This window comes from Puma concolor, chromosome C1 (genome assembly GCF_028749965.1).
Source record: "Puma concolor isolate L17-30 chromosome C1, mPumCon1.1.hap2, whole genome shotgun sequence".
In the NCBI taxonomy this organism is placed as follows: domain Eukaryota; kingdom Metazoa; phylum Chordata; class Mammalia; order Carnivora; family Felidae; genus Puma; species Puma concolor.
The window spans coordinates 130,865,429-130,890,356 of record NC_141674.1 but is presented as its reverse complement, the minus strand read 5'-3'; the positions used below and the strand labels follow the sequence as shown (position 1 = coordinate 130,890,356).

At 33.7% G+C, this 24,928-nt stretch overlaps 1 protein-coding gene across 5 annotated transcripts in view; it reads right to left on the bottom strand.

Moving 5' to 3' along the window:
* Nucleotides 1-69: 69 nt before the first annotated feature.
* Nucleotides 70-24,928, bottom strand: part of SPOPL (speckle type BTB/POZ protein like) — an 81,416-nt gene continuing 56,557 nt past the window's right edge. For all 5 annotated transcript variants that reach the window (XM_086718486.1, XM_086718484.1, XM_025935000.2 and 2 more), the window contains 6 exons: nucleotides 19,939-20,116; nucleotides 19,803-19,858; nucleotides 18,310-18,432; nucleotides 7,933-8,075; nucleotides 7,790-7,843; nucleotides 70-4,435 (listed from right to left, as the gene is read on the bottom strand). In XM_086718486.1, coding sequence (XP_086574612.1) covers nucleotides 4,291-4,435; nucleotides 7,790-7,843; nucleotides 7,933-8,075; nucleotides 18,310-18,432; nucleotides 19,803-19,858; nucleotides 19,939-20,116 — 699 coding nt within the window. In that variant the 3' untranslated portion in view covers nucleotides 70-4,290. The remainder of the gene's footprint in view (nucleotides 4,436-7,789; nucleotides 7,844-7,932; nucleotides 8,076-18,309; nucleotides 18,433-19,802; nucleotides 19,859-19,938; nucleotides 20,117-24,928) is intronic.

The window sequence follows — 24,928 nt, the reverse complement described above, 5'->3', positions numbered from 1 at the left end:
GCAAAGCATCATAGCAATCTGAAAAAGAAAAGTTCATATATTGAAATAAACACAAAATAAACCAATTAATTCTGAATAAGTAGTAACAACTTTATTTTAACTCAACGTGCTGAAATGCAAAAAATATTTTCAGCAACAAGATACAAAAAGTATGTATCTTATCATTAACATCAGCTGATTAAAAATGAGGCTGAAAAGTTCAATATAAGTCTTTACACATTTGAATCTTGAAAATCAATTTCCCCCAGAATTAATTTTTAAATAATTTTAGCATAATTTTCTTTTCAAAAATGGGACTCACTTAAGTTATATCTTCATTCTAAAAAACTGGATGTGAAATTAGCTGGGTTACAGTATACAACAATAAACTCTAACAGAAAAATATTTAAATATAAGAATTCCTTTTCAAACATAAAGTCCACATACTGCAAACAGAAGACACGGTGTGGTGATTTCATTCCTAGTGAAGAGGAAGTCTTGCATATGTTAGGCACTCAATATTTGTTCACCTGGACCTAAAACTGACATCATTCCATGAACACTTAAATAAAGTAGAGCTCATAATCTGTATAAAAGAGGTTTGCACAATACTCTTCTATATGCTGAAAGTGCTGTCTTTATAATCTGAAGACACTCACCCACCCACATTATTTTGCAAGAATACACTGACTTTTATCCATCAAAGAGCATGAAGGTCCAAATCAGAATAATTCACCTTTTCATATATACATGGTTATGAAGAAAGCTTTGTTGAGGTGGATTTTAACAAAACAACTTACTGAAGTCTCTAGTGTTCTAATTTAGTAACATTGGGTAGCATATATGACCCATATTTTAATAAAAATTTTACTTGGGTTTTAAATTTATGCACAAAATTTAAATGGATAAATAAATTAGTATAACATTTTTGGCAATTTAAATTCTAACTTAGGTCTAGTTTAAAAATAAGCTAATAATGCTCATGGTTACTTTTTAAGAGTTCTTTGCGAATATTTTAAAACTGAACTTTAAAACTGATGTCCTAAAAAGGCACTGTTTTCATATTTCATCATGCAGTAAAGGTCACATTTTTGAAAATTATAATTTCTTGTCCATCAACTGTCCCCCCAAATAAAGCACATTTAATGAAATATTTCAACTAACCTGAATTTTCAACATTTAACTGAGTCCTATTTTCAGAAATTCACTCTTCTGAACATACCACACACAAGTCTAAGCAAATACAAGTATATGTACACACACACACAAACACACGCACACACACGTCCAAATGACATAATACATGCATGGTTCTCCAATTACTATTTCAAGACAATGACACATGAGTATTCAAGGAGGTAACAATGGCAAGCCATAACATTATGGCACCTTCATATTTGTGCTCTAAATACCAATATACGTTAAAATTTAAAAACAAAAAAGGCACAAATATAGTGTTTCTGTATCTCAAGCTGAAGAACAGTTTTCTAATGGTTACTGTGATAACATATAACATTTAAAACCAGTCACTTCTTTTTTAAGGAAAAGTTCTGTTTAGGTGACAAAAGGAAAACAAGAGCAGGCTGATAAAAGGCAAAGCTGCTCAGGACAGTCTGTGCCTACTGAACACAGTAGTGTGTAGTTTCAAAACGAGAAAATAAAAAGGCTATTAGAGCACTTTTGTCAGAATACATTAAGTTTTTTTTTCATTGCTTCAAGAACCCACAATACCAAAAAAAAAACCAACAAAAAACAAAAACCAAAAACAAAAAACCAAAAAAAAACCCAAAAAAACAAAAACCCCAAAAAACCCCAACCCATAATAAATAAAAAAATAAATCAACTATGATAGGATTCTGTTAGTATAATGGTAGGCATTATATTATCTGAAACGTGGACATTTCTAGAGACATGGATATTCTCACAGCACAGTGTTTGACGTTTTTGGTACAAAATGTACTACCAAACTACAAACAAAAAATGAAAAAAACCCTTTATAATAAAACCCTTAGGATTTGCAATAAACACTAAATTAAGTAGGTAAAAGCAAGCCGAAATGTTCATTATATGGGTGTTATTACTGAAGTCACTATGGTTAGAAACGTAGATGCAAGCAGTGAATTAATTCACAATGTGCCTACGTGCATTTGACATAAATGGATACACCAATATATATATATTTTTTGACTCATGACAACAAAATTCTATAGCCTGAGGAATTTTGTTTTGTTGTAAGACCCTGGCAAAATATTAAAAATCTTAACGTGTATATGTATGTGCGTATGTACTTTTTAAATTGTACATTGTAAATTTAATGGACTCAACTTGGTTAAGGAAGTGAGTTTCTGTTTCCTATAGTATTCTTACATAGGATGAAGTTCAATCACATGTAAGAATCCTTCTATCTCAAGGGATTCTTCCAATTTCAAATTTAACAAGATTCCAATTAAACTACATAGAAAGAAATGAAGATATCTGAAAATATGATCTTTTCAAACTAGTTTGCTGTGGTTAACAAATGCTTATCTGATAGTGATTGTTCAATGTAAATATGAATCACTCTTGATATATTCTGACTGCTTCAGTGAATATGTAACAAAGAGATAACAAAAATAAAATCTATTTTAAAACCTCAGGCTCCTTTTTTTTCCTTTTGTTCTAAATTCAAAAACTAAATAAACAAATTATACAAATTTTAATCTGGAGAATAAAATATGTATGTGAATATATAGGTATATGCATTTTTTTCCAGTGACACACTTTTCCCCTTGTGGTCAAGTATAAATCTTGCCTAAGAAGCATATTGTCACTATTCCATGAAATCAGATGCAGTGACTTGCCACTGCTCCTACTTCTCTGGGACAATGCACCAGGACAGACCTTCACTGTGAACAGAGCTATCAAACACTGAACATGTGTATGTGTTTAAAGCTAAATTCATTTATAATAAAGAACTGGCCCATGAAAAGCAGTTTATAAATAGTTTATCCTGTTCACATTATGCAGAATTTCAGTATCATCCACAATGTTAGTACAGTAACTGAAACAGAAAGGAGAAAGCTAGGGGGGAAAAGGTTCAGAGTGTGGCCTAACATATTTCTAAGGGTTCTCTCCTTTAGTCTGCAAATATCAGTTCACTATTTTTAGAAGGAGAGTAGAGTGTCCAGAATTTTATTGTTCAATTGCCTTCTCCAAAGTGGGATAAGACAGAGTAAATTCAATAATAAATATCTGAAATTCAAACCAATTTAACTATAATCAAGAATACCTTTCTTATCTATTATCACAAACATCCCAGTTGCCTCCCTCAGTCTTAAAAAATTCTTGCAAAAGTTAAGACACAATTAATTATACCTTATTAATACCCTCAAAAACAAACAAAAAATATATGTACCATTTAGCATACAAAAGTTACACATGAAAAGTGCATATATATCTTTCTTAATTGGCCCACTCATTAAATTTACATTTGGTCATCCTTTCTTTCAACATGGACAGAATTCTTCATATAAATGTAGGTCACTACAAATTAAAAAAAAAATTAATTCAGCACAAAACATGCTTTCTTTTTATTGAAATCTTAACCTCAATCAGTTCTCAGTCATTGTAAACTTGAACAAACCCACAAAGAAACACAAGCAAAGGTTTGTTATGCTTCTCTTAGTCTGCTGGACAGTCAACACACAGAAAAACATCCAAATTTTACTAAAAATTTGGGCCAACTCATTGCATATTTGCCCCCGAAATGAAAAATAAATTAGAATTGAAGCAGTGTATTGCCATAACTTACTTTGAAGGTAAGCAGGTTCTCCTATATGTATAGGACTTAGACTGGAGACATTACCAGTAATTTCCAATACGAGTGCTTTTAAGAAGAACCTAGTTTTAAACTTTGAGATAGCATAGGACAAACCCTATAAAATTCATTTTGCTTTTCTCAAACTAATGGAAGATCCTTTTGAAATTTAATATCTTCAGTTATCAATATTACTGCATTATGGAGCTAGTGCAATCCTGCATAGCCTTAGTCAAAATGACAAGGCACAATAAAAAAATTAAAGTATTATATGAACAAGAGAAGTCATTGAAGATAATTTAAGGCCTTGAAGTGAATTAGAGTATAATCAGTCTAATTTAAAGCTGAAGAATAAACCATAAATTATCCACCTGAAATGCAAGCAATATGCTTTTTCAGCTTCTGTTCGTGGACAAGACAACAGAAACAACTCTTGCTTATGGTTTGTTATTAGAATCCTTCTGGACCTGGAGGAGTAAAAGTCAATTCCATTTTTCTACAGTTCATGGAAGATTTCAGGACTGTTTTAGCCGTTTGCGTGGAATGCCAAACTGTGGACATTGTGCAGATGCTAGTGCTCGGAAGGCTTCTGCTACTAAATGAGGGTGAGACTGAATCATGGACTTCCACCCTGATGTTTCCATTATGTCTGCTGCTTGGCTGAAAAATAAAATTAAGTGATGTTTATTAAAGAGTACTTTTCAAAATGCATTGTTGCATTGTTAGTTTTAGAAAAAACCACACATTTCAAAATGTTTCAAGCACTTTTGCCTCTCTATATCGTCAAGCCATGTGAATTCATTAGAATACCAGCTTTATGTTACTGGTATTTTCTGTTGCAATTGAAACTTAAATTCTTCTGGAAGTTCTATACTCTGGAAGTATGTGACACTTTTCTCCATAGTCCCAACTCCCATTGTTACCATTTCTGTACCAGCTTTTTAAGAGCTCTTTTCCCTGGCTGTTACACATAGGTTTTCTCTGAGAGAGTTCCAACTTTTGCCCTCACTCTTCTCTCTTAACTTCATCATTCATCCTATTGTATCCACTCTTTACAATTTTAACTATCATACTCAATGATGGTAAACTACTGATTTGCTAAATCTAGCCCTCCCCACAAGGTACAGTCCCAACCACTTGTTCTATTTGGACAGCCTCAAGCCCTAAAAATTCAGGATCGCCAGGAAAGAACTCAACATGTCTCTATCCAAGCTGCAAATTCTTCTTCCCTCATTTCTAATCAGCTAATGCTTCCACCATCACCCAGAGGTAACATCAAAAACCTGGGAATCATCTTAGACTCCATCCTTTCCAATCAATCATCAAAGCCCTATTTTAATTTCCAAAGATATTTTGAATTCCCAGTCAAGGTTCACATCATCTCACATTTGGATTATCACAACAGTCTCCTAAGTTGTCTTCTAGTTTCCTATCTTGCTCCTCTCAAACTGGCTTCCATGAACTGCCTTAGTAACACAAATGTGACTATGTTACACCCTATTGTTCCCTAATGCCTGTATCCAAGTTCTTTAGAAAAAGAAACAATTTTTCCTACTTCCTCTCTCTACCTTTGTATCTCTCCTTACATGCTCAGGTAACTGCTCATTGTATACTGAATGTACAACATGGTCTACTGAGCATGCAGAGTAAATACCTAATCTAGTTATCCTGGTCTCTTTTCTCCCTTATATCCATCCACCATCCAAATAATATCCAAATATTATAGACTGTCCTTTCAAAATGTTTTATCCTTTCATTTCTCTCTAGCCCCAACTGTCACCAATCAACTCTAATTTCAACTCTCATCTCTTGCTCATCTCTTGCCTGCACTACTCCAGCAACTTTCCAATGTGTCTCCTGTGTTTAACCTTGCTCAACTGTCACCACAACCACCACCTCAAGCTCCCCACAATATATTCTCTACCTTGTATGCAGAGAGATTGCTAAAAATGAAACTCTGATCATGCCCTATACTAGGTTAAAACCTTTTATTGGATACCCATTTCTCTTTGAATGTCTAAAAGTCCCAATGTTATTTACATGGCCTTCCAGGATCTGACCTTTGTCTGCTTTCTCCAGCTTCTTCTCATAACCTCTCTCTGACTCTATATTGTTCTTTATCACCAAAACTTTGCACACCTGATTCCCTTTTTTTGGGATAAACTTTCATGCTTCTTCCCTCTTCTTTACCATGGTAACTCCTACTAATACTCCAGGTGTTTATTTATACAATAATTCCTCAAAAAGGCTTTCTTTCACTCCTAGTTTACGTAAGGTTCTTTTGCTGTATGCTTGGGATATACATTATCTATTGTTACGCTTTATTTCAATTACTTGTTTAATTCCTATTTGTTTCTTGCTAAACTAAACACTCCATAAAGGTAGGGGAAACATTTGTCATGTTCATCACTATATTTTTTTGTACTAAGCACACTGCCTGAGGTATTTACTTGATAATAAATATAAACGTATGTCAAATGAATGGATCACCTACTGCTTCATGCTTCTATACTTTGGATCAAGTGATCCCTTCTGTTTATAATGCTTGTTATTTCCTTCTTAGTTTCACTAACTCCTATTTGTGTTTAAAGACTCAGATGTCATCTGTAGGAAGCCATTCCTAAACCATCCAGTCTTTGTCAAGTGCCCTGCACATGTCTTCCTTTATCATGTTACTTACCACATTATGAAATAATATATACATGTATTTCTTTCATTAGACAAATTTCTCAAGAAAAGGATTTTTCCCTATTTTTATATGCAGCACCCTAGCACAGTACTTGAGACACAGATGCTAGGTAAATGTTTGTGGAACTAAACAGTAGCTAAATAAAACAACTTTTTAAAAATTTGCCTGACATCATATTACCTGTATGTAATTATGTTTATCATTTTAACTAACTGTTTGGAGTCACATAAATACCTCTTAATATACCTGGCATTTTCATTTATTTAATTCAAAAAGATCTATTGAAAGTCTGTACATACAACAGCTACTCCAGGGGATATAAAATAAGGGGATAAAAAATTATCATTGAATGCTAATATATTTTAAATTTAAATAGATTTTTCTGTGATCATATACCATGACAATAAGGTATCATCAAATACTAACCAATATGCCACCAGTGACTTAAACGTAGTTACTAATTTTTACTTTGTGAAAACAGAATTCACAAACTGATAGGAATTCAGAGTTAACAACATAATACAGTTTAAAAGAATGGGAAGTAATCAGGTCAACATTCATTTTATTGTCTCTAACACTGTCTTTTTTCACTTAAATCTACTTTTGATAAAGTGTGAAAATGGAATTTAAGGGTTTATTGGTAAAAACTAATCAAAAGCACGTGAAAATTCAAACTATCAACTCTTCACCTTTTCTGATTTTGAAAAATTACAAAAAGTAGAAAATCACTCTAAAAATAGGAGAAGAAAACAAAAAAGGAAATAATAAGTTCCAATAGTTCATATTCAGAAGGTTGTCTTAGAAAAATGTAACAACTACCACACAGTTTCAACAGGGAAAGGAAAGAACAAACTGCTACCAGTAGGGAATATGAAGCAGCTAGCCTAAAATACTATATGATGCAAGGTACTTGGCTAACCTAAGAAGCAGTGGGTGAGCAGTCAAATATAAAGACTGTCTAGGCAAATGGGGAACATTCCTCATAGGAAAAAATAAGTATTTCCCAACATCTTTAGAAATGTTTTCTGAAGGGACAGGGAAAAAATCTAGTAGCCACTGAAATACATGGGCTCAGCTATATACTGTGAGCGTATGTGCTTAAAAAATTAAACTGTCTATCCCAGTTCACATTAGAAGCTGATCTACAAGGGAGCATAGCCTCAAGAATCCACCAAATCATATTATTATGTTTTAAAATAACTGGCAGTTTGCTTCATACAACTAATATCTGGATTCATACTTATTGTAGATGAGCAAATGGCTATGCAAACACTTAATTTCATGTATGCAGATCAACTTTAAGTCAGAAACTGATGTCATCTTACTTGCTGTTCCAGTTTTTCCCATCTTTACACCCAAGTTGTCGAAGTACACTGCACCTGCATTAAAGATTTAAACACACTTAAAAAAAAGTCCAGTGAAAAAATGTTGAAGGTGTCATACCCACTGAAATACAGGCATAGCTTACCTATTAATAAAGTCTATGGCTTGTGCTTTCAACTGTTCTGCACTGTGCAAATCTGCAAGGACAAGGGTATCAGCAACATTTTCTACCGAGAGGTTACTACACAAAGCTTCTTCACACATGACCTTCAGCCGTTCCAGTGCATACTATCCAAAAGGAAAACACAGCAATTAAACATTTACTCAAACTACCAAGTTTCAAATACTTGGTATTTATAACTTAGAAAATAAATTTAAAGCACATTATACTTTGAACTGGGGGTAAAAAAAAGTCCTGAAGTTATTTTAACCTAATACTAAGAAGATACTAATCAATGAATTCAAGAGAAAGACCAATTTTCTTTAGGAAATTTCAATTTGTGCAAAATATGTACTGTCAATTTTAAAAACAGGGTTTTATTCTTTAAAAACAAAACAAAAAAACCAAAACCCTTCTTGCTCAAACTCTTAATGAGTGAATTTCTCTTCTCTATTTTAAACACCAGAGTGTACCAGCCAGTACACTGTCTGTTGCCACTGCTCAATCTTGAAGAATGAATTATAAAAGGCCAACAAATCATTTTGATAACCACTTTTTTAGTTATTAGGACTTTAGCAGCTTTACTGAAAATTTATAATTGATATACAATAAACTGCAAATAAAGTTTATACAGTCATATGACCATCATTAAATCATGACACTGAACATAATCATCATCCCCAAAAGTTTCCTCCTACCCCTTTATAATCCTTCCTTTTCACCCCACCTCAGGCCACACCTCTGATATGCTTTCTACTGCTGTAGTTTAAATTTTCTGGTATCTTCTATAAATGGAATCATATAATTTGTGACTGGCTTCTCAGCATAATTATTTTGAGATTCATACATGTCACTACCATTTTATCAGCAGTTCAATGCTTTTTATTGCTGAATAATAATATTCCATTGTGTACAGACATACCACAATTTGTTTCTGCAATCCTCTCTTGATAAACAATTGGTGTTTCCAGTTTTTAGCTATTATAAATAAAGCGACTATAAACATTCATATAAGTTACTGTATGGGAATATGCTTTCTTTTCTCTTAGATAAAGTAGACTCACTGAATCAGATGGCAAGTGTAAAACATTTTTTCTTTTTTAATATTTGAGGGGGAAGGGAAGGACAGAGGATCAGAAGCAGGCTCTGTGCTGACAGCAGATAGTCTGATGAGGGGCTTGAACTCATGAACCATGAGATCATGACCTGAGCCGAAGTCGGATGCTTAACTGACTGAGTTACCCAGGAGCCCCAAGTGTAAAACTTTTTAAGAAGCTGCCAATCTTCCAAAATGGTTGTTACCATTTTATATTTCCATCAGCAGTGTATGAGAGTCCTTATTCTTCCACATCCTTGACTATACTTAGTATGGTCTTTGTAATTTTATCTATTACAATACATTGGTAGAAATATCTCATGGTTTTAATTTACATTCCCCTAGTAACTAATGGTGATGAGCATCTTTTCATGTCGTTAACTGACATTAGTTCAGGAAGTGTTCAAATATTTTCTCTATTTTTAGAAATAACATTGTTTTCTTATAGTTGAGTTTTGAGAGTTCTTTATAGAGTTTATATACAAAAGTCTGTTAGCAGATATATTCTGAATATAAGGTGCTCATCAGATATATGCTTTGCAAAGAATTTTCTCCTAGTTTGCGGCTAGTCTTTTTTATTCTGTGTTTTCTGAGGAAGTTTTAAAATTTTATTTAAGTCTAATTTGTCTATTTTTCTTTTATGTATTGTTTTTTGGTTTTATAGCTAAGAATTCTTTGCCTAACACAAGATTACAAAGACTTTCTCCTATGTTTTCTCTTAGAAGTTTTAGATTTTAGGTTTAAAATCAATTTTGCATGACTTTTTGTACTTGGCATGAAGTTCACATGAAAAGTTCATTTTTTTCAGGAATATAGGTATCCAACTGTTCCAGCACCACTTGCTGAAAAGACTATCCCTTCTTCACTGAATCGTCTTTGCACTTTCATCAAAAATTAGATATCCAGGGGTGCCTGGGTGGCTCAGTCGGTTGGGCGTCCGACTTCGGCTCAGGTCACGATCTCGCGGTCCGTGAGTTCGAGCCCCGTGTTGGGCTCTGGGCTGATGGCTCAGAGCCTGGAGCCTGCTTCCGATTCTGTGTCTCCCTCTCTCTCTGCCCCTACCCCATTCATGCTCTCTTTCTGTCTCAAAAATAAATAAAACGCTAAAAAAAAAAAATTAGCTATCCAGATATGTGAGAGCCTATTTCTATACTCTCCATTCTGTTCAAATGAGTTGTCTATCTTGTCACCAATACAACATGGTCTTAAATTCTGAAGCTTTATAATAAGTCTTGTCATCACGCAGTGTTAGTCCTCTATTTTGACCTTCTTTTCTCAAAGTTATCAGATTTCTCTAGGTCCTCCCACTTGCACATAAATTTAAAATTCATTTGTCAAAAAACCCCACACAAAACCTACAAGAGACATGTTGGTTCTACTAATGAATTTTAAGAACTGAAATTTTAACAATATTGAGAGTTCTAATCCATGAACAAAATTTCCCTTTCCATTTATTTAAGTAGTACCTGAATTTCACTTATCAATATATTGTAATTATTGGTATAGTCTTGAAGGTCTTCTCAGATTTATGCCTATATGTTTAATATTTTTGATACTACTACAAATGTCATTTTTTTTAATTTAAATTTTTATTAAGACAGTTATAGATTCATGTGCAGTTGTAAGAAATAATAGATTCCAGAGCTGCCTGGGTGGCTCAGCTGGGTTAAGCGTCTAACTATTGATTTCGGCTCAGGTCATGATCTCACAGTTCATGATTAAGCCCCACACTGGGCTCTGTGCTAACACATGGAACCTGCTTAGGATTTTCTCTCTCCTTCTCCCCCAGTCACACTCTCTCTAAATAAATAAATATTAAAAAAAGAAAGAAAAATAATAGATTCCAGCTCAAGAAGAAAGTGGCAGAGTAAGTAGACCCTAGGCTCCTCTTGTCCCATGAACACAACTAGATAACTACCAAATCATCCAAAATACGCCAGAAATAAACCAGAAGATGGACAAAACTAACAACTAAAGGGAGAGAAGAGGCAATGTTGAAGAAGGTAGGAAGTGTGGAGACGTGGTTTAGGGGAGAAATGTATCATGGGTGCTGTGGAGGGGAGAAGCCATGGTTATGGAGAAGGGCCAGAGAGAAAGGAGCATACAGGGGGATGTAAAGGAGAATGTTTTCCCAAAAATATTGGTTTGCAAAATGAGAGAAGCTGAATTTCATGAGTTCTTGCAACACGTGGAGATTAAAGCCTAGAGATTTAAAGGTCAGTAAGTGGGCTTGCTCTGTTCCTGGAAGGAAAGCAGACAAACAAGCCAGGAACAGACAGAATGAAACAGCAATCTGAAGAAAATCTGGGACAAACAGGGGGAGATTATTTGCTCCTCTAGGAGGACATTCTTGAGAGGCAGCATTCATGGAGACAGTTCTCCCAGAACAAAGGAGCTGGCCAGCACCAGTTACTTCCCCAACCCCTCAGCATAAACACAGAGCCACATGCAGGAAACAGCACAGGATGGCACTGGCTGCTGAACTTGCTTACAACAAGCTCCACTCCCCTGCGTTCAGGCAGAACTGCCCTTCTCAGTCAAGCTTCCCTCAGTCCCAGCACAGAGAGACCTGAACAACGCCCTGCCCATACTATATCTAACCGTGAGTTCTGCAGGGCCTCAGTTCTGGATAAAGTTGTATCAGGTCTCATTTCACAAGCAGATCAGAGCACATCTAGGTAAAACTTTCCACAATGAGGCCAGGTACCAAACACTGCCTACAGCAGGCAAGGAGAGCATCTGTAGACAATCAGCCTGAAGGATAGAGCAAACAAAACACAATAGGAGAGCTCACACAGCACATATCTGAAGAACTCTCTGAAGCATCAGGCCCTGGGAACATGACTTAGGCCATTACTTTCAGAAACAGGAGACATAAATGGCCTTTCTAACACACAGAAGCAGGCAGACATAGACAAAATGAGAAGACAAGGAAATTATTCAAGAACAAGATGAAGTCACAGCCAGGGGTCTAAGTGAAACAGATATAAGTAACATGCCTGATGGAGAATTAAAGTAATGAACATAAGATACCCACTGGGCTTGAGAAAAGAATGGAAAAAGTTAGTGAGACTCTTACCACAGAGATAAAAGAGTTAAAAAAGAATCAATCAGAGATGAAGAATACAATAAATGAGATTAGAAACAGGCTTGATACAATGAACAGCAAACTGGAAGAAGCAGAGAAATGAATTAGTGACCTAGAAGACAAAATAGAAAATAATGAAAACTGAACAAAAGAAAAAGAATTATGCAACCTGAGAATCGAGTTAGAGAACTCAGTGACTCCATGAAATGTAATATTTGTATCATAGGAATCCTAGAAGATGACAGAGTAAAAGGTGTCAGAAAATTTGAGGAAGTGATAGCCGAAAACTTCCCTAATCTGGGGGAAGGAAAGAGACATACAGATCTAGAAGGCAGAGAGCTCCCATCAAAATCAGCAAAAGCAGGCCCACACCAAGACATACTGTAATTAAGTTGCACAGTATAGTGATAAAGAAAAAATCTTAGAAACAGCAAGACAGAAGACATCTTTACTTACAAGGTAAGACCCATAATGGTAGTTAGAGATTTCTCAACAGAAACATGGCAGGCCAGAAGACAGTGGCACGACATATTCAAAGTGCTGAGTGGGAAAAATCTGCACCCAAGAATACTCCATCTAGCAGGATACAATTCAGAATAGAAGGAAAGAGAAAGAGTTTCACGGACAAGCAAAAACTAAAGGAGTTTGTGACTACTAAACCAGTTCTTGCAAGAAATATTAAAGTATATACTTTGAGTGCAAAGGAGAGGCCAAAAGTGACAAAGACAAGAAAGGATCATAGAAAATCTCCAGAAACAATAGCAAAACAAGTAATAATATGGCTGTAAATATATATCCATCAGTAATTACTCTGAATGTAAATGGACTAAAAGCTCCAATCAAAAGACATAGGAGGTCAGAATAGATAAAAAATAAGAACTATCTATATGCTGCCTACAACAGACTCATTTTAGAACTAAAGACATCTGCAGATTGAAAGTGAGGGGATGGTGGGGGACTTGAATGGTTCAAACAGCTAAGCATCCGACTCTTGATTTCAGATCAGGTCATGATCTCCTGGTCATGGGATTGAGCCTCATGTCAGGCTCCATACAGAGCATGCAGCCTGCTTGGGATTCTCTCTCTCTCTCTCTCTCTCTCTCTGCTCTTCCCTCTCTCTCTCTCTCAAAAATAAATAAATAAACTTAAAAAAAAAAAGTAAGTGAGGGTATGGAAAAACATTACCATGCAAACAGATGTCAAAAAAAAGCTGGAGTAGCAATACTTATATCGGACAAACTACACTTTAAAACAAAGACTGTAACAAGAGACAAAGAAGGGTATTATATCATAATAAAGGGGACAATCCAACAAGAAGATATAACAATTGTAAATATTTATGCACCAAACATGAAAGCACCCAAATACATAAATGTCAATAGCAAACATACAAGAACTAATTGATAAGAATACAATAATAGTAGGAAACTTTAATACCCCACACACCAATGGACAGATCATCTAAACAGAAAATCAACAAGGAGACAATGGCTTCGAATGACACACTGGACCTGATGGACTTAACAAATATATTCAGAACATTTCATCCCAAAACAGCAGAATACACATTCTTTTCAAATGCACTTGGGAAATTCTCCAGGATAGATTACAGATTAGGCCACAAATTAGGTCTTAACAAATACAAAAAGACTGGAATCATACCATCCATCTTTTCTGATCACAATGGTATGAAACTAGAAGTGAACCACAAGAAAAAATTTGGAAAGACCACAAATAACATGGAGGTTAAACATGCTACTAAACAATGAATGAGTCAAACAGGAAATCAAAGAACTACAAAAAGTTCATGGAAACAAATGAAAATGAAAACACCAGGGTCTAAAACATTTGGGATGCAGAAAAAGTGGTCCTAAGAGGGACATATATAGCAATACAGGCTTACCTTAACAGGCAAGCAAAATCTGAAATATACAACCTAACATTACACCTAAAGGAGTCATTAACAGAACAACAAATAAAGCCTAAATCCAGCAGAAGGAGGGAAATAATAAAGATTGTAGCAGAAATAAATAATACAGAAACTAAAACAAAACAAAACAAACAAAAAATAATAGAACAGGTCAATGAAACCAGGAGCTGGTTCTTTGGAAACATTAACAGAATCTATAAACCTCTAGCCAGACTTACCAAGAAGAAAAGAGAAAGGACTTCAAAATAAAATCATAAATGAGAGAAGAGAAATAATAACACCACAGAAACACAAGTATAAAAGAATATTATCAAAAACCATATGTCAACAAATTGGACAACCTGGAAGAAATGGATAAATTCCTAGAAACACATAAACTGCCAAAGCTGAAACAGGAAGAAACAGAAAACCTGAACAGACTGATTACCAGCAAAGAAATTAAATCAGTAATCAAAAAACTCCCAATAAACAGAAGTCCAGGACCAGATGGCTTCACATATGAATTTTACCAATCATTTAAAGAAGAGTTAGTGCCTATTCTTCTCAAACTATTCCAAAAAATAGAAAAGGGAAACTTCCAAATTCATTCTGATGAATGAATTACCCTGATATCAAAACCAGATAAATTCTTCATTAAAAAAGAGAACTGAAGGCCAATACGCCCGATGAACATGGATGCAAAAAATCTCAATAAAATACTAACAAACAGAATCCAACAATACATTAAAAAAATCATTTACCACAATAAAGTAAGATTTATTCCTGGGTTTCAAGAGTGGTTCAATATTCACAAATCAATCAAGGTGATACACCACATTATTAAAAGAAAGGATAGGAACCATACAATCATTTCAATAGATACAGAAACAGCATTTGACAAAGTACAACACCCACTGATGATAAAAACCCTCAACAAGGTAGGTTTAGAGGGAACATACCTGAACATAATAAAGGCCATATATGAAAACCCACAGCTAGAATCATCCTCAATGTGGAAAAACTGAGAGCCTTTCCCTTAAGGTCAGGAACAAGACAAGGATGTCCACTCTCACCGCTTTTATTCAACATAGTACTGCAAGTTCTGGCCACAGCAATCAGACAACAAAAAGAAACAAAAGGCATCCAAATCAGCAAGGAAAAAGTAAAACTTTCACTATATGCAGATGACATGATACTCTATATAGAAATCTGAAGGCTCCACAAAGAAACCACTAGAACTGATACATGAATTCAGTAAAGTTGCAGGATATAAAATCAGTGTATAATCATGTGTTGCATTTCTATACACCAATAATGAAGCAGCAGAAAAAGAAATCAAGGAATCAATGCCACTTACAACTCTACCAAAAATGAAAAGATACTCAGGAATAAACCTAACCAGAAGTGAAAGTACTCTGCAAACCATAAAACACTGATGACACAAAGAAATGAGAAGACATTCCATGCTCATGGATTGGAAGCATAAATATTGCTAAAATGTCAATACTACTCAAAGCAATCTACACATTTAATGCAATCCCTATCAAAACACCAACAGTACTTTTCCCAGCAATAGAAGAATCCTAAAATTTATATGGAACCACAAGAGACCACAAATAGCCAAAGCCACCTTGAAATAGAAAAGCAAAACTAGGGGCACCTGAGTGGCTCAGTTGGTTAAGTGTCCGACTCTTCATTTTAACTCAGGTTATGTTCTCACAGTCATGGGATTAACCCCGCATCAGGCTCTGTGCAGAGCATGTAGCCTGCTTGGGATTCATTCTCTCTCTCTTTCTCTCTCTCTCCCCACCTCCTGCATATCGCCTGCTCACACGCTCACATGCTCATTCTCTCTTTACAAAAAAAAGAAAGAAAAAGCTGGACATATCCCAATTCCAGATTTCAAATTATATTTTGAAGCTATAATAATCAAAACAGTATGGTAGTGGCATAAAAAGAGACACACAGATTAATGAAACAGAGTAGAAAACCCAGAAATGAGCACAAAACTATATGGTCAATTAATCTTCAACACAGCAGTAAAGAATATCCAATAGAAAAAAGATAGTCTCTTCAACAAATGATGCTGAGCAACTGTACAGCAGCATGCAAAAGAATGAAACTGGACCACTTTCTTACCCCATGCACAAAAAGAAATTCAAAATGGATTAAAGACCTCAATGTGAGACCTGAAACAATAAAAATCCTAGAGGAGAACACAGGGAGTAACCTCTTTGACACTGGCTGCAGCAACTTCTTTCTTGCATGGGCTAGGGAAACAAAAGCAAAGATAAACTTTCGGGACTTCATCAGAACAAAAAGCTTCTGAACAACAAATGAAACAATCAACAAAACTAAAGGCAACCCATGGAATGGGAGAAGATATCTGCAAATGATATATCCAGTAAGGGGTTAATATTTCAAATATATAAAGAACCTACAAAATACCCCTCAAAAAGAATAATCCAACATGATTATCCAAATGAGTAGACATTTTTCCAAAGACATCAGATGGCCAACAGACACATGAAAAGATGTTCAACATCACTCATCACCAGGGAAATACAAATCAAAACTACAATGAGATATCACCTCACAGATGTCAGAATGGCTTAAAATCGAAAACATAGGAAACATTAGGTGTTGGTGAGGATGTTCAGAAAGGAGAACCTCTTGCACTGTTGGTGGGAATGCAAACTGGTGCAGCCATTCTGGAAAACAGTATGAAGGTTCTTGAAAAAATTAAAAATAGAACTATCCTATGATTCAGCAATTGCCCTACTAGATATTTACCGAAAGAATACTAAAATACTAATTCAAAGGAAAATATGCACCCCCATGTTTATAGCAGCATTATCTACAATAGCCAAATTATGAAAACAGCCCAAGTGTCCATCAACTGATAAATGGATAAAGAAGTTGTGGTATAGATATACAATGGAATATTACTGGGCTATAAAAAGGAATGAAATCTTGCCATTTGCAACAACATGGATGACACTAGAGAGTATTATACTAACAGAAATAAATCAGTCACAGGAAGACAAATACCATATGATTTCAGACAAATACCATATGATTTCATTCATATGTGGAATTTAAGAAACAAATGAGGGGGGAAAAAAGTGAGAGAGAGGTAAACCAAGAACACAGGGTCTAAACTACAGAGAACAAATTGATGGTTACTAGAAGAGAAGTGGGTGGGGAAATGGTTTAAACAGGTGATGGGGATTAAGGAGTGCACTTGTGATGAACACTTGTGTGTGGAATGGTTGAATCACTATATTGTACACCTGAAACTAGTATTACACTGTATGTTAACTAACTGGAATTTAAACAACTTGGGAGTGGGGGAAAGAGAAAGAATAGATTCCATATACTCTTGGCTTGGTAATGGTTCCAATGGTAATATTTTGCAAAACAAGTACAATATCGTACTCTCTTCCCTACCCTCTATGTGGTATATGTGTATGTGTACATAAAGACATGTACATATGTGCATAGACAGGCATACTCATAAACTTATTTATATGGACAGAAGCATAAACATCAAAACGTTCAAGAAAACCTCCCAATGTGCTTTCAGGATTGAAAACTACTGGCTTTGAGATTTTCTGGTATTTTTGCATTGCTTCTGAAACTTTAAGAAATAACCATTACAAAAGAATATTATAAAATTAGCATTATTTTTTCTCTTTCTATGCTATCATGTTAAAAAATATATATCTCGGGGCGCCTGGGTGGCGCAGTCGGTTGGGCGTCCGACTTCAGCCAGGTCACGATCTTGCGGTCCGTGAGTTCGAGCCCCGCGTCGGGCTCTGGGCTGATGGCTCAGAGCCTGGAGCCTGTTTCCGATTCTGTGTCTCCCTCTCTCTCTGCCCCTCGCCCGTTCATGCTCTGTCTCTCTCTGTCCCAAAAATAAATAAACGTTGAAAAAAAAAAAAAATTAAAAAAAAAATATATATATCTCTGAATACAGGCAATTAAGTTAGGAAAAAATCCAATACTTTTTTCCTTTTTTATTTCATTATTTTATTTTATTCATATATATTCTAACTGGCTCAAGATATTTATATGCCTTATTGATTAAAAAAAATCTCATTTCCATATCATCTTATTGCATGCTATTTCATAATACACTCAAGAGCCATATACAAACAGTATAAATTAATTCCTCAGCATTTCAAGTTACTTAGGATTTTCATTTGATGATAACTTTCTAGATACATCAAGCTTGAGTACAGTTTTCAGCGCTTTAGACCTACTTACTTTGTCTGCAGCTGCCAACAAGTTGTCAGCCATTTTATCAAGGTTTGGTGCTTTCCCTGTGTAAATGAATCTCATCATTTCTTTAAAAACCTCAGGGTCTACATCATTTATTTCCACTCGATTCTGATATTGAAAACAACACAAAAGTTATACTCAAACAACACACACACACACACAAATGAACCTAAGAGAAACTTTGACAATAATTTAACTAAATTTGCAATCAAATACTCTATTTTAAAATGGAGGTAAGTAAATCTTCAGTAACCTAAGCAGGCAAAGTGAAGCAAGCAGGTTAATAGAAGTATACTGAGTCAAGCACTACCATGTGGGTATATAAAACTTCAATATCTCAATTAAAAAGGGTAAAACAACAAACCAACAAAAAGAAAACCAAATTAAGGTCTTTAGGCCAAACAAAATACGTATGTTCAATTTCTAACCTGTATCTTAGAAGAAGATACCTATTAACTTTTTCTTTGTTGAATTCTGAGGTCGTAGTACAATGCCTAAGACTCTGTAACCAGTGGGTTTCAGCAAAAGTAGGGTCAGGTATTTGAGATACTTCCAGAGCCCACTACCTCGGAACTCTCCCTTTGGCAAAAATGGCATGTCATACTATCTATACACTGGCATTACCTCTTTGCTTGAAACATACTCCAGTCCAAAGGGTAGTAATTCCTTTTTTATTCCTACATCTTTGTATTTGGTTTCTCTCATGGGATCAATGAAGCTAAATATCTAACACTAAACAATACCAAATTTTTCTGACCCTTTGCTGACAATAACATTTGAAATTATTCACGTCTCCTTATGTGAAAGTGGTCAGAAGGCTAATCATAGTACTGGTTGACCAACAATCAAAGGAAAGAAAGCAGCTATGTATTTCAGCCTTTAGTTCTACAGAAAGAATGAAGTTGAGCCACATAAATAAATTTTGGAGTGGTCCCGTTAGAGCATGAAGGCTCACATGTAATGCAATCAGCAAAGAATCAATCTCTGATCTTTAATCTGACTACATTTCAAGATGACAGGTGACAGAGAAACATTTGGGAAAACCAAAGAGGTAACATACTGATTAAATATACAATAACACTACTGTGATTTGTCTTTTTTTTTAAATCTTTCTTATTTTAGTGGCATTATTTTTGTTCTAGAAAAAAAAAATTCCAAAATCAATGTATAATTTAGAAAAGAGGAATAAACACCTTAAGTAGAGAGATCTCAAATAGCTATGGACCAGAACCACCCTTTTGGATAAAAACTACTCATTTATTTTGCCACTAGATGGACATCAAAATAGTTATTATTTGGAATATTCACCCACATTAGGCTATATCTATTGTTCTACTACAGAACATACTTTTTCCCTTTCTACTTCTATTTCTGAAATTTTAGTGTAACAATAAAACCATGCACAATTACTTTCAAAATATACATTCCACTATTCTACATTTGTACAAATTAAATATTAGCCTTTAAATGATGTTTACCTTTTTGCTTTCTTCCATTTCATGTTCAAACATTGCATTAAAAACTGGGGATCGAGCTGTAACAACATTAAGCGTCATTATTTAATGTACAGATTTATGGAAGAAATGTACAATATTACCCAAAAGTTGTAAGTACCTGCAAGTACAGATTTATGAGCCTTAAATTCTTGTCCTCTCACAAAAAAACTGCAATCTGTAAATCTTGTGTTTTCCCAGAGATTACCTAAATCTTCTGCTAGTCGACATTCAGGCACCTTCAAAGTATTTGTATTAGTATGTCCTGATATATTTACTGAATCTTGGACCACACTCACCTAATAAAAAATGGACAGCAAGAAAAACACTTTTATAAATTAGTATCAGTAATTAGTAAGTCTATACTTAAATTTCTTATCATTAGAATTATTGGGATAATTCAAAATACTGATTAAAAACACTAATTCTTGGGAATTAAACTTAAGGATATAATTTAAAGAACATAGAAAAAAATAGAAACAAATTTGATCATTTTCAAGTAACATTTTATGTAAATAAATGGCTTACCGATTGGTTAGAATGCTTGGTTATTAAAGTAATTAAAAAAACTCCTCAGCAAAAGTCATAAAATGGTATCAAATTGAAACAAGCAGGAGACATTTTTGTGAGGTGAAGCAAGAAATTTCTTTAATTTTTATTTTCTCACTTACACCACAGTCCTATCAACATTTAAAGTCTATTACATATGTAATAAACATGGCATCACACTCACAAGGACTTTTTATAGTAGTAAAAAAGGTTATAAAACGATAGTCTATGATATTCAATTTGGGAAGTATTTTAAGTGTAGTTCCTACATGTTTCGACTCCAGTAAAATTGATTTAAATATTTAGTAATATTAATTTAAATTGTAAAGTACAAGAATTCCCACAAAAGCAATCGCACTTATTAAAATTCATGTAAATCTTTTATAATAATAATCAACAGTACAAATACAATGTAGTTCTATTTGCAGACCTGCTATTTATCTATGAAATAATAAAATTAGTATGATGAAAACACTGGTTTTATAAAGATTTCAATATAACATAGATTAAATTTTCTCTCATTAGAAAATACTATACACTGAATAAAATCCTAAAACACTACTGGTGAAGTCTTGTGCATCACTTTTAAGAAAATGTATGGTACTGGGAGCCTGGCTGGCTCAGTCAGAGGAGCACATGACTCTTGATCTCAGGGTTGTGAGTTCGAGTCCCATGTTGGGTGTTGAGATTACTTAAATAAATAAAACTTTAAAAAAGTATGCTACTAATATTAGAAATTTAATGTTACATTTAATAAACAAGAAAATACTACTCAACTAGTAATGCAAATATTTCAGAGTAAATGAACCATTACTGTTATATGTTAGTTATCTACTGTTTTAAGCTTCTAAGTTTTGTTGTCATTTGTTATGCAGCAAACTATATTAATTGAAAACATTTCATAAGGCTTTTATTAAATAATGATAGGCATAAATAAGGACACATACCAATAAAGTAAACTACATAGAAAATGTAAATTGGAAATGGATAAACTAGACCAAACTACTAACATGCTAATAACACAGCATAATAATAGTCCAATAAACTATTTAGAGAATATTAAATCTCAGAAGTGCTCGTTCACCCTGATGTATCAAATGGGAATGAATGGATACTTCTAAAGAAAAACTTTATTTTTCTGAGGATATTTTTATTAACCACTTTGTTTTTTTCCAACTGGCATTATTAACCATTTGGAATCATACATATAGAAATCAACTAATCCAATCAACTTATTTTATAAAAAGATTTCAAAGGGAGATCAAAGAAGGTAACTAATGCGTCAATCAATCACACTTCATTCAATACCAAAGGAAGGCTAGACATGTAATTATCAGATTCCTTTTTTTTTTTTTTTTTTTTTTTTTTTTAATTCTTGGCACTACACAAATATTTCTTTGGATACATTTTAAAATCAGTAGTACTACTTTGATGCAGTTATGGCTCAAAAAGGATCTATTACAACAATCTTGTCACATGATTTTCTAAATATAGGAACCAAGATATTGTGTACACAAATAAATAAAATCCAGTAATAAAGGTTCTCTATTCTATTAAGTTTTTAATTATTGAAACTGTTTCTAAAATGACTACACATAGGAAAAAAAGCTTCACTAATCCTTACCTGATTGCTCTTTTACACCATCCACTATAACTTAATGATACTTTAAAAATGTTGGTGTTGATATTGAAGGTTTAGTTAGAGATCAGTTTTTTATCACATAGACAGTATTTCTTTGTTCCTATCAAGCACTACTCTTAAAAATTTGTAAGACAGAAGGAAGTGGATCAGTTCAATTATGTGCATAAAATATGCAGTGGATTTATAAAAATGTTACAACATATTTAATTTAGGAAAGGATTTCTTAAATTCTATTTATTGCCTATTATCCTAACTCAAAAGAATATATTTAATGTAAAAATCTTACAAAAATAAAGTGACAGAAGAAATAAAATGATCAATAATTACAGCCATTTTTATCAGGCATAGACACTGATGTTTTATTTTTATTTTGCATATGTAATCATAATTCAGAAGTTATATTATTGACATACACATCTACATAGCATTATTATGCGTACCACAAATTTAAACTAAGAATTAACATTTCATACGGTAAGGGGTATTCAAGGGACTATTTATATGGCAAATTTAATGACCTAATTAAAAACTGATACAGAACAAATTCTAATGATTATTTTCTTGATGACTATAATTAAGAAATTGGTAAAATTTTAGCTTTTTTTCTAGCACATATTCAAAAACAGGTAATGAACATTCTTACTGCATGGAACCTAGAGTAAAAAATTCAGAAAAAAGTCTGAGATTCTTTCCTACAGTTAAGTGCTGTTCTTTCAAAATAAAAATGCGAAGGTATAATATTCAAAATTGACAAATACTGCAAAGGAAACACTCATTTGAAAGCTCTTTTTAAAATCTGGTTTCAGCTAAACTGTGAGAATATAATTCAGACTAAAGATAAACATGTGCAAACTCTAATCAAACATGACTGCCCTGAAAATCTGGGTCTCCAATAGTGTGGAATAGAGGTGACTATTACTTCTAGTTTGAAAAAATCTCAATTCTCCAAACTAGTTTTAAAACTAGGAATTTACAATAGTTCACAGTGTATAAATTTTGCCACTCTAATCAACTACCTAACCATTCCTCACACTGGCTTCACAGTGAGAAACTTTTCAATAGTCCAATTTCATATCATCTACTAAAATAGTGGGTCTTAGACTTTTTGACTGTCATAGATAGGCATCCTTTTTAAAAATCTGGGTGACAGAAATAGGGTTGTCAACTTTTCATTTTGCCTTAAAAGGGCTTTTTTAAAGAATGAAACCTAACTTCCATGCATTATCACAAGTATTTTAAAACACAAATGATATCTTGGCAACAAAAAACAGGATGAGAAAAAAGGTGTGTCCTTCTAAATGAATTAACTTTATGAAAAACTCAATTTATATGCACATTCTAACTGTACATGTATAATTTTCTGCAATCAAGAGATGGTATGGGTCTATATGAGATTATTTAAAATCTGTTGGACTTAAAAAAAATGAACTAATCTAAAGTTTTCTATTTCTCATACTTATTCCTCAATTCCTGTCTTCTCCATCACTTTGGGAGAGTATGGGCAGAGCTGTTTACACTACTAGAAATATCTACTCTGGCTACTTGATTCGCAATATGGAACTTGCAAGATGAGGTTATTTCTTGCAGAAAAAGGGTAGCACCAAACTGCCTTACCTGTCTACAGCACCACTTGCAGGGGAGGGGGAGGAGGCAGTTCTTTAGGTAGGGCAGTGCAATGCTTCCTCCTCTTCTGCAAGCAGTGCTGGAGGTGCTGTAGAAGGAAGGGCATCAATGAGAGGTATGGAAGAAACGGTGGAGCACATGAGGAATGTTCGTGCAAAGTACTTTTTGCCCACCGATGCTAAATACAGTGCCCAGGGTATAAGTCTCCACATCAGTAAAAAAATATCTATTACAGTCTCCAAAACTGAATACGATCAATGCCAACTTAAAATGTAAGGCATGGAAGGTTATGTTTTTTGAAGTTACTAGCATGTGGATAAAAAATATACTTCAAAAGTTATGTATTGAAAAAAGATCTTAATTTCAGCCTTCATTCTGAATTTCTTGTTGACTAGGTTCCAATATAATATACTTAAAATATCTATAAACATAATTTCAATTCTAAAAAAAAGGAATATTTTCTTAAAGAGTTTATTTACATAAGATTTAACTGCAGTAAATTTTTGAAATTGGATTGCATAGCTTTTTTTAAGGTCCTTTAAATTAAAAGATTGTACAATTTAAAAAATTAACATGTTGGAATTTAAGATAACTCCTAAAATTCTGAAGAGTCTATATTAAGGATGCTAAAATTTTTAAATAATATAATCTGTATTTGTTTAAGATACTACTCTGAATATATGTCTATTGGCAACAAATGCTTTATAGTATTTGTTTTTCAAATTATTTAATGATAAATTCTGCTGAAGACACTTGTGGTATGTGCTTTACCAACCAAATAATTATATTCATAACAAATTTATCCTACAGTTCGTTTAACTTGTCTAAGTGAAAATAAGATGCACTATATTTGCATTACGTAGTCTCTAGAGCCACATTTCAATTATTTTTCTGACACAGCATAATAACATAAAATTAGTTTATAATGGTGCCATGAAATTTTATACATTTTCTACAAAGAAATTAAAGCTAACTTAATAGCAGTTAAGTAACTTATCATGCTTCTAATAGATTCATTGATCTAAAATAACTTATTAACATATATCTAACATTGAGTTTACTTGATCATAACCTTTCAATTAAGTTTTCCTATGAAAATTATCAACTACCTTAAACATTTTGATAAACTATGTTACTGATGTATATTCTCTATAAACTGTATTGGTAGATAATATAATCCTTGAAGTCACTCCAAAGAATAATCTCAACAATTTGTACAGACAAGAGCAAATTCCAGCCTCAAATTAAAACAAATCATTACTGTAAATTATTTGCAGGGCTATGTTCATAACTGTTA